This window comes from Chlorocebus sabaeus, chromosome 8 (assembly GCF_047675955.1).
Source record: "Chlorocebus sabaeus isolate Y175 chromosome 8, mChlSab1.0.hap1, whole genome shotgun sequence".
In the NCBI taxonomy this organism is placed as follows: domain Eukaryota; kingdom Metazoa; phylum Chordata; class Mammalia; order Primates; family Cercopithecidae; genus Chlorocebus; species Chlorocebus sabaeus.
The window spans coordinates 25,619,929-25,635,736 of NC_132911.1; the positions used below are offsets into that span (position 1 = coordinate 25,619,929).

The following is a 15,808-nucleotide window of genomic DNA, read 5'->3' on the forward strand; positions in this document are numbered from 1 at the left end:
GTGGTATTTTACACCGGTGGCAACGTAAAATAGTACAGCTGCTGTAGAAAACAATATGGAAGTTCTTTTTGAAAATGAAAATGTAATTACCATAGTCCAGCAATTCCACTTCTGCGTATATTCTCCAAAGAATTGAAAGCAGAGACTCAAACAGATACTCATGTCCACAGCAACATTATTTCCAGTAGCCAAAAGGTCAAAGCAACCCATTGCCAGATGAATAGACAAAATGTGGTTCATCCATACAATGCAATGTCATTCAGCCTTTAAAAGCAAGGATATTGACACATGCTACAACATGGAGAGCCCTTGAGGTGATGCTAAGTGAAATAAGGCAGAAACCAAAAGATAAATACTACCTGGTTCCATTTACGTGAGGTGTCTAGAGTAGTCAACTTCACAGAGACATTAAATACAATGGTGGTTTCTATGTGCTTTTGCTGGGGGTGGCGGGGGGGTAGGAGAGGGGTAGTGGGGAATTGTTCAGTGGGTACAGAGTTTTAGTTTTGCAAGATGAAAAGAATTATATAAATGAATGGTGGTGATAGTTGCACAACAACGTGAATGTATTTAATGCCACTGAACTATACACTTAAAATGACTGATGGTAAATTTTATATGTATTTTACCATAATTAATTCAAAAGAAAAAGAAAATGGTGTCTGGAAATCCCTTCATGCGCAGCTAAACCTCAGTTTATTCAGATCTTTTTGAATAAACCTTTTGAATGAAGGTCATTCTGTTGTTTGGTTGGTTTCTGAAGAAACAAAATAAACAAAAACACATCAACGCTTAAAATGGTCCTCCTGGGAACAGAGCTCAGAAATATATGAGACCAATGTCCAGGGACAAAAGACTGGGATATTTAGTGTGTGAGAAATAGGTTGGGCCTCCTTTTTATTTATTTACTAGAAAATATCCTACCAGTACACACGTGGATAGCCTACAAAGATTCAAAATAAATTCTTGCCCTCTCTATCCATCTGACTTTTTATGGGGTTGACAAGGACAGGAACAATAGGGACTCATCTTCCTTCTCCCACATTAGTCAGAGTATCCCTAAAGTCCTCTTCTCACAGATCACCAGATTATCCTGAGCCCCACAGAGGCTCACCGGATCATCAGAGAACCTTCCAGATAGAGAAGAGAGTCTGAAGAGAACACAGTCCATAACAACCAAGTTTGAATTAGAGCTTCCCTCCAAAACACAAATGCAAATCCATTTGAGCCTTTTATTTTCATTCACCACACAGGTCTTTACAGACAAGAGCTCAGCTGAAGACCACAGTAAGGATGATGTTTCATTATTGTTTCTGGCTTGTTCTGTTCTGTTTTGGGGATTTCTTCCCCTGATGGGGACTTTGGATTTCTACACGAAAACTTAATCAGGAGACCCTTGATTCAGCAGCAAGTCCTGCTGTACTGTGTTTTGGCCTGGGCTTTTGGAGAGGGGCATAGTTGCCCAAGAATTCACACAAGCATACTGAAAAAAAAAAAACTGAAGATAGAAAATAAATTGATGTTTCTAGAGAGAGATTAAGGCAGGAAATAAATGTAGTATTGGGGAAAAAACTCCAAGTCTGGGGCTAAGTCTTGAGAAATGGAGAACTAAGTCCTTAATGGGGGATCTCCTATTGTAAACTCCAATGGTTTTCAATTAAAGGGCCACAAAGTAGTCAAAGTGATTTTTCATATTGCAAACAGCCTATTGGAAACAGAAGATCTGCCGGGATATGGTCACATGGCCTCACCAGAAAGTCAAGTTGTTTTGTGTTTGAGCTGGAAGCCTCCCAAGTCAGTGTGGTTACCCTGGTTATCTCACCCCAATCGAAAACGCTTAATTGGCCACTGATGGTATCAAGGGCATTTCTGAGAGGAGATGTTTTTCCTTCCCATTTTGTTATATGTTTTTGATTAATAAAAATGGAATTATAGCTGCATTGTTACTTGTCCATAGTAGTTTGGAAGGCAAAGTCCTGCAAAACCCTGTGTTCACCAAGGAGGAAGCTTAAGGGGTCCTTGGTGGTGAAAAGTTGGGGAATCATCCTCTCCCTCTCCCCGGAACATGCACATTTCAAGGGAATAAACAGACTTCTTCTGAGCTAGAGTGGAGCGTGCCTGTTGTGTGAGAAAATGCAAAGACAGACAGTGTAAATTAACTGCATCTGGTGAGGTTAGGTGAGAAGGGGGAGGAGATAATTAGTTGGCATTATAGGAACAAGGGCAAAGAACAGAATTCTATATTTACACAGAGGAAATCCAAAATAGACTACTTTGCACCCATTTGGGGCTTGTGAGGGAACTCATTGAGTTGGCAGATGGACGCAGAGACCAGATGCAAGGCTGATCCAAACCCGTGGATACTATGAGCACCATTCCCACCTTCAACAAATGGAAACCTGACTTCATGCCTTTTACCTCTTTTTATTTATTTATTTATTTGTTTGTTTATTTATTTATTTATTTATTTATTGAGACAGGTCTCGCGCTGTCATCCAGGCTGGAGTGCAGTGGCGTGATGAAAGTTCTCTGCGGCCTCCACCTCCTGGGCCTAAGTGATCCTCCTACCTCAGCCTTCTGAGTAGCTAGGGCCACAGGTGTGCACTACCACACCTGGCTAACCTTTTTAGTTTCTGTAAAGATTGGATCCCACTACGGTGCTCAGGTTGCTTCATGCCATTTTACTTCTGAAAATGAATGCAAGAAGGCTAAGGTAAACCCAAAAAGACATTCAGGAGCGATAAGACAAGGTTTCAGTGAGAGAACAGTTATCTTCAAACAAAAGCCCTACCATAAGCAAGCTAAACAAATGCAACTGTTTATAGTAAAGTAGGCTTCCTTAAAACCTGATACTGGACAATTTATAGTACCCTTTGGTATGTATGTTTCCATGTGTAGACATGCAACATTTAGGAAGTAACGCATATATCGAGTGATGCAGAGACATCACTGGGCTATTTTGTTGTGCATAGGATAGTAAAAATAAAGGCCATAGTCACATAAAACTCGTAATCTGCAGCCAAGATACAATTTCTACTTTCTCAGAAGAATTTAAAGCACGCTAGCACAAACTATGAAAGCGCCTGATATGAAAATCTTTTCTTTCTATAGATGCAAAGATACTTTCTTTTGTTCATGTGGTGTGTGTATTACATAGGAAGAAAACATGAGCATATTCAACTTTATCGGTGAATGCAGTTAGATGTAGTTCTTTAAAGTAGGAGCTCCTGCTTAGTGCAGAGTCATTAAGGTGTGTACTTATGAGAAGCAAGGTTCAGATGAGTATTTACAGGTTTGCAAACATTTCTAAAGCTGGTTTACAGGGTGTTTATTGCGAAAAAGGATGTAACAGTCATGAGATTACTTTCTTAAAAGAGAAGCTAAAGATAGCAGAAAAGACTAGATGAAGATTAGTGAGCCCAGTCCACAGGCCGGAAAGGACAGGGTCTAGGCTGCTCTCATATGCCTCTAGTCTCCCAGAGAATCCCTGGGAAACAGAAATGAACAGATCCAACTCATCAGGACAGAAAAACTGCTGGGAGAACGAGGTTGTGGCCATGTTGAGAGCACAGTCTGGAAGTAAGGACAGCTTAGCTGTATTCTTTTTTTTTTTTTTTTTTTTTTTTTTTTGAGACAGAGTCTCACTGTCTCTCTCTGTCACCCAGGCTGGAGTGCAATGGCATGATCTTGGCTCACTGCAATCTCTGCCTCCTGGGTCCAAGCGATTCTCCTGCCTCAGCCTCCCAAATAACTGGGATTACAGGCATGTGCCACCATGCCTGGCTAATTTTTGTATTTTTAGTAAAGACAGGGTTCCATTGTGTTGACCAGGCTTGTCGCAAGCCTCCAACCTCAAGTGATCTGCCCACCTCGGTCTCCCAAAGTGCTGGGATTACAGGCATGAGCCATGGCACCCAGCCTGGAAGTAAGGACAGCTGTGTTCTAATGCCAGTTCTGCCCAACCAGCTGCGCAACCACGGGCAAGTCATGCCACCACTCAGGGTTCAGACTTTTCATCTATAAGATGAGGAAGATGACTGACTCCAAATAGTCTTTGCAACTCTCTATATTTAAGCCTCTCTGTACTTTCAAAAAGACCAGAGCGACCCCAATAGCTCCCTAAAATGCAGCTCATTGGAAACTTCTAAAATGGCAAAGACACTATACACATCCAACAAACATTTTATATCTGCCTATCATCCTCTTCAAGCATCTCAGAGAACACTGCAAAGCTGCCACTGATATTTCAGTAGCCTCTTGAAGCCTACAGCTGTGACAGCACTCCCTAACCCATCATTACATTATTGAAGAACAGAGATGCTGAGTGCTTTGTCCGAGGTCAGAAGCTAGGACAAGATCAGAGTTCCAGCCTCCTCAGTTCCTAGGCTATGCTATACTTTCCACCAAGAAAGCAAGCAGGCTTTCTGGGAAGAATGCCAAAGGTTCCATTCTCCCAACTGAGAATTCGTTGGAATATTGGAATAACAACTTTGGAGACTGTGGTCTCTCCAATCCATTTCAGGACCTGGCTAGAAATGTGAAAACCCAAAGAAAGAAGCAATAGGGAATTATTCCGTTTTTTAACGAAAGAGAAAAAAATTAGGGGTGGGAATATGGGGTTTCTTAAAAATTACATGATTGCTGGAAGTTAATTTGGTATTTCTTCGTTGGTTTGTAAGTTCTGTTTCCAATCACAAAAACAGACAGCTGAGGATGCCTAAATCACATTTCAGTGAATTAGTGTCTTGTCCCAAAGAATCTTTCCCATTCTGAATATAACATAGAACCCAGAATGCAATCCTCCGTAGTAGAGAGGAATCTCCCTCAACGCAACAGAAAGCTTGTCATATCCCCTAAACCATAATCTAAATTGATAATCTTCCAGCCAAACAGCAATCATGGAGAATAATGAAGCGGGTGCCACTTAACTTGGGGCACACTGCCTCTTCTAGAAAACTGATTGAGACCATACCCTGCCCGAGAGGAGAGGTGCCATTGCTTACATCCTGCACCACACATACTACTTCTTAGGCTGAAGCTGGTGCACCTGGAAAAGACTCCGCCACAGGTTTAGAGAAACGTGTTCCAAAGGAAGATTCTAGCTTCTTGCAAGAAAGGCCAGCATGAGAAGGCCCTTGTTGGACAAGTTTAGTGTCTTGAAATAACATGAAACCAACCTGACAGCAAAGCTCCATGGATCAGTACTCAAAAGGTTCATGAAGAAAAGGAACCACAAATGATTGAAAAATCACTTTTTCCCCCTACCTGTCAATTATGACCGGGTCCGATGGAGTCTCATTTCGGTTTCCACAGCTTTTCTTTTCGCAGCATCGACTGTAGATTGGGAAGGAACCAAAAGAGTGAAAGAAATATATTACATCAAGAAAATGCAATGAGCACATGACAAGAACATTCTGGGGTTTTTTGTTTTTGTTTTTGTTTTTCTTTTCCAGACAGTGTCTGGCTCTGTCACCAGGCTGGAGTGCAGTGACTCGATGGCTCTGTCTTGGCTCACTGCAACCTCGGCCTCCTGAGTTCAAGCGATTCTCCTGCCTCAGCCTCCTGACTAACCGGGATTACAGGTGTGCACTACCGTGCCCGGCTAAATTTTTTTATTTTTAGTAGAGATGGGTTTTTACTATGTTGGCCAGGCTGGTCTTGAACTCCTGTCCTCAGGTGATCTGCCCACTTCGGCCTCCCAAAGTGCAGGGATTACTGGCATAAGCTGTAGCACCTGGCCACAAGAACATTCACAAAGATAAATCTGTCTTGGGGGGAAACAACACACACTGGGGCCTGTCAGAGGGGTGGTACCAGGAGGGAGAGCCTCAGGAAGAATAGCTAATGGATGCTGGGCTTAATACCTGGGTGATGGGTTGATCTGTGCAGCAAACCACCATGGCACACGTTTACCTATGTAACAAACCTGTACATCCTGCACATGGGCCACTGAACTTAAAGTAAAAGTTGAAGGAAAAACAAAATGAATCTAAGGTAGCTTCCCAACTGTAAGCTGCTTGAGGGCAGGATTTGTGACCATGTTTTATAAGATAAAAAATTAAAAACACTGAACCCGAAGCCAAAATATACTCAAATTCTCACTCTATGACTTAGAAGCTAATTCTCAACTTTCCTATGACCCATATTTGTAATCAGAACCACAGAAGGTTGGATTTTAAGATCAATAAGGTCACTTCCAGATTGATATTCAATGATTTTATGATTATTTTAGGTCTTTGTGGCTCAATAAATATTTGAAGAAAGGGGAAGAAGGAAAATATATAAAATAGACTGTAAATAGCTGCCTGGATTACTGTAAACCTTATTTACATAACTTCTTTCTCCAGAGATCTTGGTATACTTTATAAACATTTATTCATTCACTTATTTCCATCATTTTTCAAAGATTAAAGAGGAAGACCAGAACTATGGTATACATTTTAAAATAGGAGGAAAATGAGGCAAGGAGCTGCAGGATGATAGTTCCAATAATTTTCACCAAGTCAGAAACAGAAATGGTATCCCACTGTTTGTAAGTCCCTGTTCTGAAAACTCGGCTTCCCAAGATGTCCCCCTTGTGCTGAGTACCTGGTAGAAAGACCTCAATAAATGCTGATAGGATTAGCTGAGACGGAGATAAAGAAGATCCCCTGGGGCAATGACAACAAACAGAAAGTACTCCCTAGGACCTGAGAGGGGAGCAAAACACTGCAATCCAAAGGTATCTATTCGAAAAAACCTAGACCAATGTGAGAAGGGCAAAGAAAGCTTGCTGGTAAGAAGCACTGGGAATTCACTTCTTTACAACCAGGTAGCCCATCTGCTGCTTATCAGAGGTACAGACTTCTGAATACCTCTCAGCTCATCTCAGGCACATGATCCACTATCAACTATAGTTGGCTAAGGATGTAGCCTTGACATGGCTTTTTAAAAAAATCCTTATTATCCGTACTGGTTGGAGAATAGGCCTAAGAAGTAAGCACGCTAACAATAACCAAACTACATGTGAGCATTGCCCTTTCCATGGTAGTTTTTATGTAGCCTAAGTTTGACACGATACCTTAGGAAGATTGCCGAACTCAGAATCAGCGTTCTGATATCCAAGCTGTCACCAGCCAGCTTCACAAATTTAGTCATATGTCTTTAACCCCTCTGGGCTTTTTCTTTCTTATGAATAAAGTGAAAGTGTTGGATTTGATTCTCTCTCGAGTCTCTTCTAGGTTTAAGTTCATGACGCTAGGGGATTCCATGAGCACCCTTTGAAAGTGGTGATAGCATAAGGAAAAAAGGGAAGTCATGTGACAGCAGGAACCCAAAGGCCTAACACCAACCCAGTCTTAGATTTTTTTTTTTTTTTTTTTTTTTTTTTTTTTAACAGGGTTTCCCTTTGTTACTCTGGCTGGAATGCAGTGACATGATCATGACTCACTGCAGTCTCAACCTCCCAGGCTTAAATGATCCACCTTTCTCAGACTCCCATATGTAGCTGAGACCACAGGTGCACACCACCACATTCGGCTAATTTTTGATTTTTTATTTTGGTAGGGACAGGGTCTTGCTGTGTTGCCTAGGCTGGTCTTGAACTCCTGGGATCAAGCTATCTGGTCACCTCAGCCCCCCAAAAGTGCTAGGATTATAGGCATATGCCACCATGCCCAGCCCCAGTCCTAGCTCTGTGGCTCTCTGCAGCTCATTTGCCCTCTCTGGTTCTCCAAGAATTAAACATAAATATCTTAAAACTTTTTAAACCCATCTCTTTCATGGGTATGGATTCGCCAGTGAATAAGTCTACCATCCTCAGAAAGTGAAATATACTTGAGAGATGCTTAAACATTTGCAGCAAATGGGCACAATGAGGTTTTAAGAAATTCAATCAAATAAGTAGGAAGGAAAAGAAAAATGGTCTCAACTTTCTTAAATACTAGAGTTTGCCACTGGGACTTTCTGAAATAATATTTGGCCTTTGAAATTATATTAGGTCTTAACTTTTAAAATTTCAATCCATCCCAAGATTAACACCAATAAAAATGCAGGCCAGCTGCTCTCCCACCTCCTAAAGCCCTTGTCTCTCTTCCCAAATCCCTACGCCCCCACCCATTTCTCCCACCTTTCCTGTTTCTAGAATATTGCTTATGTCAACATAATACCTTTGCAGTTAAGGCAAACCATTTTTCTTAGCAACACAGTTTCAAAAGACCCATACATGCTAGCTACCTACAGACCTTCAAGCAAGACTCTCCCCTTTGACATCACCAGCATGTCAACCTAACCCCAAATATGTGTGCAATGCCGGGTACAATTTAATTACAAGAGCACACACTGTCAGAATGTGCCAATCTGTTTAGTTTGGGTAGGAATGATTCTGAGGGGGCTGAGTAAGTTTGCAAAATTGTTCAGCTCAATTCAGCTGCCTTCCGTGGGGATTTCCTCTGGAGGAAAAGAAAAACAGATAAAAATGTAAGCCTGGTGCCAGTGTAGTATAACGTAGGGAATGAACTTGGGAGAAATGATATTCAAAGAAAAATGCAGATAAACTTTAGGATCCAATCCTCCATTTTCCAACAGCAACATATTTAGATATCTCTAATGTTGATATTCAGCACAAAACATACATAGAAGACACTCACTTGGCCACTGAACTATAATAGTAAAGGTATAAAAATAATAGAACTTGGTTGAATTAGCCCCATTTGAGCCCATCTTAAAATTTTTCTAGGTCTGTGAGTTGGCCAAAGCAAATTATTATTTTTTTTTTAGAGAAAAGTTCTCATTAATATGTTCTAGTCGTTGTTTTTAACGGCATTCAGTCCTCCCGCCAGCAATATTAGCACAAGCAATGGGAAGTGGAGAACCTGAGATGTTCGTGAACCTACACTCCCCAGTGTGGAACAGCTAACAAACCAGGTCCCTGAATTACTCAGATAAACTTAATTCTGCCTTCCCTTTGCTGTGTAGACAAAGCCTGAGTGACCAACTTCAGGTTCAGCTACTTTAGTTAAAAGGCTAGGATTATTCAACAAGCAAGTCTGACGTTCTCAGTAAGTGTTTTCTAAAACTGACCCTAAGATAAAAAATAATAAAACAAAGAGAAGAGGAAACTGAGCTTGGCAATAGGTTAAGATTGTGTTCGTAACAACCCCAGAGAGACTCAGAGGTGCTCTTTTTTCTTAATGAATGAAAATGGAAGCTGTTCCACTGTTTCTCTCTGGCGTGGTTTGGTTTATTTTATTCTAGTACTTATTTGGAAAACGTTTTACTTGAAACATTCAATTTATTCTCCCCATCTCCACCCGGAGTCTTTGAAGGAGAGAGAAAAAAATAAAACAAGTTAGAAGTGGGAGGGGGGGAAACATGAGAACTCTTATCACAATCCTGAATCATACTTGCATTTTTCAGAAAGGGAAAGAGAAAAGATGGCTGAGGAAGGGGAGAAAGCCCCAGCGTTGGACAGAGGGTGTCCAGTCAGCCAAACTCCAGCTCACGGCAAGTGAGTGTGTCTCTTACCCCCTCCAAAATAGTTTTTAAAATTCAACCTTCAACTTTCAAAAATCTGTCTCTAATTTCAAACTCAAATAAGCGCACAGCATGGTGGCTTTTGTTTTGTTTTCTTCTCCCCAACTCCTCCCTGCGATTGCATAACAAAAGTGTCTAAATTCACACCATCTGGCCGATAAAGACACTGGCCCCACTGCCCGGCTGGCCCATCTGATTAGGGCCCTGTCTAGCCTGCGCCTTGTGGCGAAAAGTCACAGCTGTGGGGTTTGCTCGAGCTCAATACAACTCTGTTATTAGCCAGCTGTAGGCCTTGAGACGACTTCTGTTCAAATTATAATATCTTTTAACCCTCTGAGCATTGAGGGCTCGGGGGTGGCAGGCAGCGCCATAACAACTAGATTTCTCCTTGCTAATAATTGGCAAAATGAACCAAAGCAGGGAAGAGAGGAGCAGAGACCATTGGGGAAGGGAGAAAAAGTTATTCCTAAAGAGATTTATTTTGTCTCTGCTTTGTTCCCCATTCAAAGCTAAACACCGATTTATGAGCCTTTTACTAAAGATTACAGAACATAAAACCATCCGGGGAAGTGCCCAGGTATGCCAAATAACACTATGCAAATGAAACTAAGTATATGCAATAACCCTCGGGAAACAGGGCACCTGATTCATCTCTCAATCATTGACTGCTACAAGTGGCTCTTAAAATGTAAGAGAAGGAACTTTTCACCCTTCCTGAAGTATCAACCAGCTCTAACTGACAGATGGAATGAGAACTTCCCTTTTGGATGCATCTAATATTTGCCATCACCCATATCTCGTCTGCACACGTGTACACACACATGCATATGCTGCAGACAGTATCCATTCAGTGGATCATTTATTTACACATAATTAATATTTATTTTAAATTCTAGTTTGGGAAGAAAACAGCAGAGCATCTTCCCAGGTCTCCAACGCAGAGAAGTTACAGTACATTAAATTTTTATATTGTGTTACTAATGCAGACTAAACTAGAGGCTTTAAAAATTGATGCTGCTACTTAAACAGCATAAAATGAGGAAGATTTGATTGGGCTTAAAAATAAAAATGTCAGTCTTAACTACAGCTGGATGGGGCATGCAAGTGTTATTTAAAATGATAGGTATAATTCATTAGACAATGGATCAGTTTTTGGTTTTGTTTTCTTTCCTTTTCAGAAAGTAATCTCTCCAAACAAAGGCATAAAAAGAAAAACCTCCCTTCAACTAACCAGCCTAATCAAAGCATTCTATTTAAATCTAGGTATTATATAAAGCACATCTCAGAATTGTATTTTCTTTCTGAACAAATCTATCAACGGTCCCTGACATACTGGAGTATCTATCTTCTTACTCCTTCCAATGCCTTCCCCCAGCTACTTCAGCAAGGAAGCTTCCATTGCTTTCAGCTGAAGCCACTGGCATTTGGAAAGCTTGTTTTTTTAATACTTGGTCAAAACCAAAACAAACATGTCTGATTGTTATGGTTTCTTCCTGACTAGGTTGGGGAGGGAGACAGGGCTTCAGGGAGCTGCCCATAAAACAGTACACACTAAATCAGATAACCTGCAATTACCCAAAACTAGTAAGTCTGGAGTTGGGAGACATTCACTAAAGCAATAGCCAAGTAAGGAAGAATTGAGGTTTTCCCTCCAATCAGAGATTTTTGGAGGAAGAAAAGCATGTATGGAATAGACATTTAAATTTTCATAATAAAATAGCCACACTCTTCCCAGAGTTTCCTATTTATATCTTGTTTGCAGTGGGATCCCCAGCACCCAGCTGATACCGGGCACATTCTAGGCACTCAATAAACATTTGTTGAAATAATAAGGGTGGATGCAATTCTTCTGATTTTTTAAATTTTCTTCCAGTCAGGCAGAAAAAAAAAGGGAGTAATGCACAGGACTCAAGGTGGAATGGATTGGTCTCTGAAAGGAAGATGGGAAAGGTGCAGGAAGGCCAGTAGACTGAATCTTTCAAGATGTGAACATCAGAATCCAGCTGTTGCTCCACACTCCAGATCTCTCAGCGGGTCCTCTCCCTGCCCCTCCTAAGGCACTGGTGGGAACTGGACGGATCTTTCTTCCAGGTAGTTCCTTCTGACCTGAGAAACTCCCCTAACACGTGAACTCCGAAGAGAGCAACCTCCCGGGAGGAAGAAACGCCCCCGCATCACCGCAGGTGCCAGGGTGCCAGGAAGCACCCCAGAAATGAGCCGCTGGACCCTCTGGTGGTCCCTCGCCCAGATGAGGAGTCGTTCCAGGGCTTTGACTCATTAACTCCACAAGTGACCCTCCTGGAAATCTACCACTAGAGGCCAAGCGGGAACTCCAGCTGATCCCAAACCGGGCCCGGGGTTGCCCAGCCCGCTTCCACCACTACCACTGACCAGGGCACAGTGGAGACCTTCCACGTGGCCGAAGGAAACTCCTGCGACATCAGAGAGGTGGAGTCCCGAGTCGTTCTGAGTCCTAACGGCTATGCTTCAAGACACTTGCATGAAAGGGTTTCCGTGGATCTACACTCTGCGCCCGTCTGCCCACGAGGCCTCTCAGCTGCGAGCCCTCACTCCTGAAAGTTGGTCCCGGGAACGCGGCGCACCAAGGCCGGGCTGGAGCACCTGCGGGCTCTCCAGGAAGACCTGGGAAAAGGCGGTTCTTACCTACACATCACTTCGTGCGTCAGGAGAACTCGGCACATTTCCGGATTCTTATTCTGTCCCTCGTACGCGATGGGCTGTGAAGGAGGTAGTAGCAGGGAAGGAAGATGTGGAAAGGGGTTGGGGGCAAGGAAAGAAGGGACTTCAGAACAAGCACAACATCGCTTTCCCTCCCACTGCCTTCCACCGCATTAGGAATTCCCGCCCGCCGCACAACCTGAGCGGTTGCCGAGTTTGAACTCGACTGAAAGCATACAGAAGTTTGCCCCAGTGAGAACATCATTCTTAGCAAAATGGAATGTTTGGGGGAACTGAATCTCCCAATAATTGTTTCCTCTCCATCCTTTTTCTTCGCCTCTTACTGCCCCCAGGGTTTCCCTGAGTCAGACAGAACAGGTCACTTGGTGAGACAGAAAAAAAAAAATTCCCGAGTGGACAAGGTGCTGGGAGGGGAACTTGGAGGGGGGCTGTGGAGTCTGATCCAGGAAATAGTGGAGGAGGGGCAGGTCAGAAACAAACTGGGGGGATTGGGGGGACGAGTCAGAGACAGGTGAAGAGAAGCCAAGAGGCCTTGGGCTCACCTGCTTGGTGACCGAGTCGATGAGCCTGACATAGAGGTCCTGTTCCGTGCGGACACCTGCGAGGACCGGACAGGCACGAGTCAAGGGTCGTGGAGCCCCTTCCAAGCACCCCAAACCCGTCTCTGCTGTGAGTCTGAGGCCCAAGCAGCCTCTCCAGGCTGAGCCGCCCTGGAGACGGTGACCTCCCAATCTCCTGTCCCAGGCAAGCCTCCCGCCGCCCTGGGCTCCATGCCATTCCTGAGTGATCATGGCAAGATCAACGCGTGCGGCCCAGAAGCCGGCTGCTAGGCGCCGGCTCACCGTTGCTGTAGAGGAGCTCACCGTTGCTGTAGAGGAGCTGTAACTTGTAGTGAGTACCATTGTTGGTCTTCTCGTTGCCTTGTTCCTGAAAAGACAGGCAGCGTTCGATTCCCTTGCCTTCCAGTCCCCCAAAATGAGGGAAAGAGGAGACAGTGAATCCCCACCCCACATCCCTTCTCCCCATCAAAAGGCAGCTTCGAACAACCCCTATTCAGCCCTAGGTCAAAGGGCACGAGCATCTGCCTGTCTTTGGCCGCCCCCGGAAACTTGCCAAGACTCGAAGCCACTTGACCCTTTCCAGCCCTCTGTCTCCCTTAAAGATGTCCTCAGAAGTGTGACCCTTGAGCCTGCGACAACCGGATAACTCGCCAAAGCTGCCTGTAAACAGGCACCACCCAACCCATCGGGCTCTGTCTGTCCTTAGGAAGCCCCAGGGCTTCCTTTGGCAGAAAAGGGAAAGGACCTGTCATTTGGAAAGGCAGCATTCGGGCCTATCCCGCAAGGACTGCGCCCGCAGGGTCACGAGCTCAGGGACTGAGTTCCAGGTTCAGGAGGGACTTTGGGAAGGCCTGCTCTAAAGCTCACATTGTACAGCTGGGGACACGGAGACCCGGAAAGGGCAAGGGATTTTCCTTTGGTCACACATGAGTTTCAGCGAACTGTCCTTCATTTGAGATCGAATCCAGCCCCAGTTCCAGGCTTGAGTTTGGAGGAGGCGCTGCCTTGGAGAACAGAAACGGAGAGAAGGCACAGCCCGAAGGCGGGCCAAGGCTGGGCTCCCGGTTTCCGCTTAGTACTGCAACTCAGCCCACCTGGCACTCACAGGTGCAAAATAATTCAAATTAACCCAGAGAAGGGGAGCGGCGGCCTTGGGTGTACTTTTTAACTAGTTCGAAGGGCGTTTGCTCCTCCGTCAGTCCACAGCCAGGCGCTACTAAGGGCGCCGGGCTCGGTGCGCAGAGCCGGGAGCGCTCCTCCAGCACCAGGTGGGGGGAGTGGGGGTGAGAGGAGGTTCGGGAAATCGACTGATTTAGAGGCTGGGGGTGAGAAGCCTCGATTTATCATCCCTGGTGATGCGAGCGAAAAAGTGTCGCAAGAGTGACAGAGGGAGTCTTTAGTGCTTCGCAAAGAGGGAGTTATTAGACTGCGGGGTTTGGGGGGTACATTCCGCTTACTTTGTCATTCTCCACAAAGTCCACGAAAGCAGTCCGCTCGATCTCCACCGGCTGGCCCTGCCTGTCATAGAGCGCCAGGACGAAGTGAAAGAAGTTGGATTTCCTCAAGTTGGAGGGAGGCTGCTTCTCAAAGTGGGCCCGGGACAGGGCGACCCCACTGCACAGGGAGACAAACGGGGGACACAAGACACGGGGAAGGACAAAAAGGCAATGTTACTAACCGCCCACAACATGCAGAAGGGTAAGGCGTCCACTTCCCAGGTCCAGAGTTCTGAACCCTTCGGGCCTTTTTTCCAATTCGGATAAGGAAGAGGAGACTCCTTAAAGGAGTCACCGTGGCCACGGGGGTTGGGTGGCAGGGTTGATGCCTGGGGTCTCTGACACCACCCAGTGGTCCGGCATCCCACCGCTGGGCCACTCACCATCCCGTCTTTAGTGGAAACTGAAAGACCCAGGCTGCCGACAGAGGCCCAGAGTGGTCCCCTAAGGAGGTGGCTCGCGTCCTATACCGTGGGGCTATCTCCATCCATTCCCTCAGGTGGTACTGCTGGGTGTATCAGGATGCAGAGCTGGGGCCCAGGGTTAGGGGAATAAGTGCCTCCTTTGCTTTGGAAGAAGCGACCCTTTTATTTCGTATTAATTCGAGTTACCCGTCCTGAACCCACTGCCCACAACGCCCAAATGCTAACTGGGAAAAGTAGTGGGTAAGAACCCCAAGGGGCAGGAGGGAGAGCAACACAGAGTCCAAGTCTGGGTCCTTGGGCTGCTTGCCTCGCTCTTCCGAAAAGTTGTGCCTGGGACAGAGGGCGGAATCCTCGTGACCAGCCCCGGGGATCGCTGGCCACCGCAAATGAGATGACCAACATAGGGGACCCTCGCTCCCAGAGGTGCTAGGTGGGGAAAAACCAAACCGTTAAAGGGCGAGAACCTCCTTTCCTGGGGCCAACGCGATCCCCACTCAAGCTGCGTTTTTCCGGCGGTGCCAGTCGAACCCAGTGACTGTGAAACCCAAGTTGGGGGGCCCGGAAGGCGCCCTCGAGTGTGTCAAGTGTGTGCACACACTTTTCAGCCAACCGGTCGCAGTCACAGCCGACTTGGCCATCAGATCCCATTTCACCGAAGACTTAGGGCTCAGGCGAGCACACAGATTGCGGGAGCTGCCCTGCGGCGCTGGGGTCTCCCAGCGTTGAACGCCGGTGCGCAAGCGCCTCCATTCACTCTTTTGAAAGGAGTGATGTTTTGGCTAAGCTCTCCCCCACTCTGCCTGTTTCAGCTTCAGCAAACTTTTCGATGCCGGGAAGGAAGGAAAGCGAGGGAGGCTTCTTTAAGGAGTCAGTCCAAGGAAATGCGCGGCGCAGCGGACTCTGCGGTGCTGCCTTATTTCCCTCAGCTCGCGGGCGGGCCAGTCCCGGAGCGCTGCGGAAAACTGCGGCCACCGCTGCGCTGTGCGGTCTGCCGGAGGGAAATCCGCGCGCCCCGGGCCACTGGAGGGAGGGAGCGGCCGCCGGCCCAAGTCCCGGAGCGATGAGACTTCTGCTTCCTCTCCTCCAAGGATGGAGGCCAGTTCGCTCTACCCGG

General features: G+C 45.6%; 1 protein-coding gene across 1 annotated transcript in view; it reads right to left on the reverse strand.

Moving 5' to 3' along the window:
- EBF2 (EBF transcription factor 2) overlaps nucleotides 1-15,808 on the reverse strand; it is a 203,533-nt gene that overhangs the window by 185,969 nt on the left and 1,756 nt on the right. Inside the window, exons 2-6 of the mRNA XM_007961970.3 lie at nucleotides 14,231-14,387; nucleotides 13,077-13,140; nucleotides 12,756-12,811; nucleotides 12,178-12,251; nucleotides 5,266-5,334 (exon numbers count right to left, since the gene is read on the reverse strand). Of these exons, the coding sequence (XP_007960161.1) occupies nucleotides 5,266-5,334; nucleotides 12,178-12,251; nucleotides 12,756-12,811; nucleotides 13,077-13,140; nucleotides 14,231-14,387 (420 nt within the window). The remainder of the gene's footprint in view (nucleotides 1-5,265; nucleotides 5,335-12,177; nucleotides 12,252-12,755; nucleotides 12,812-13,076; nucleotides 13,141-14,230; nucleotides 14,388-15,808) is intronic.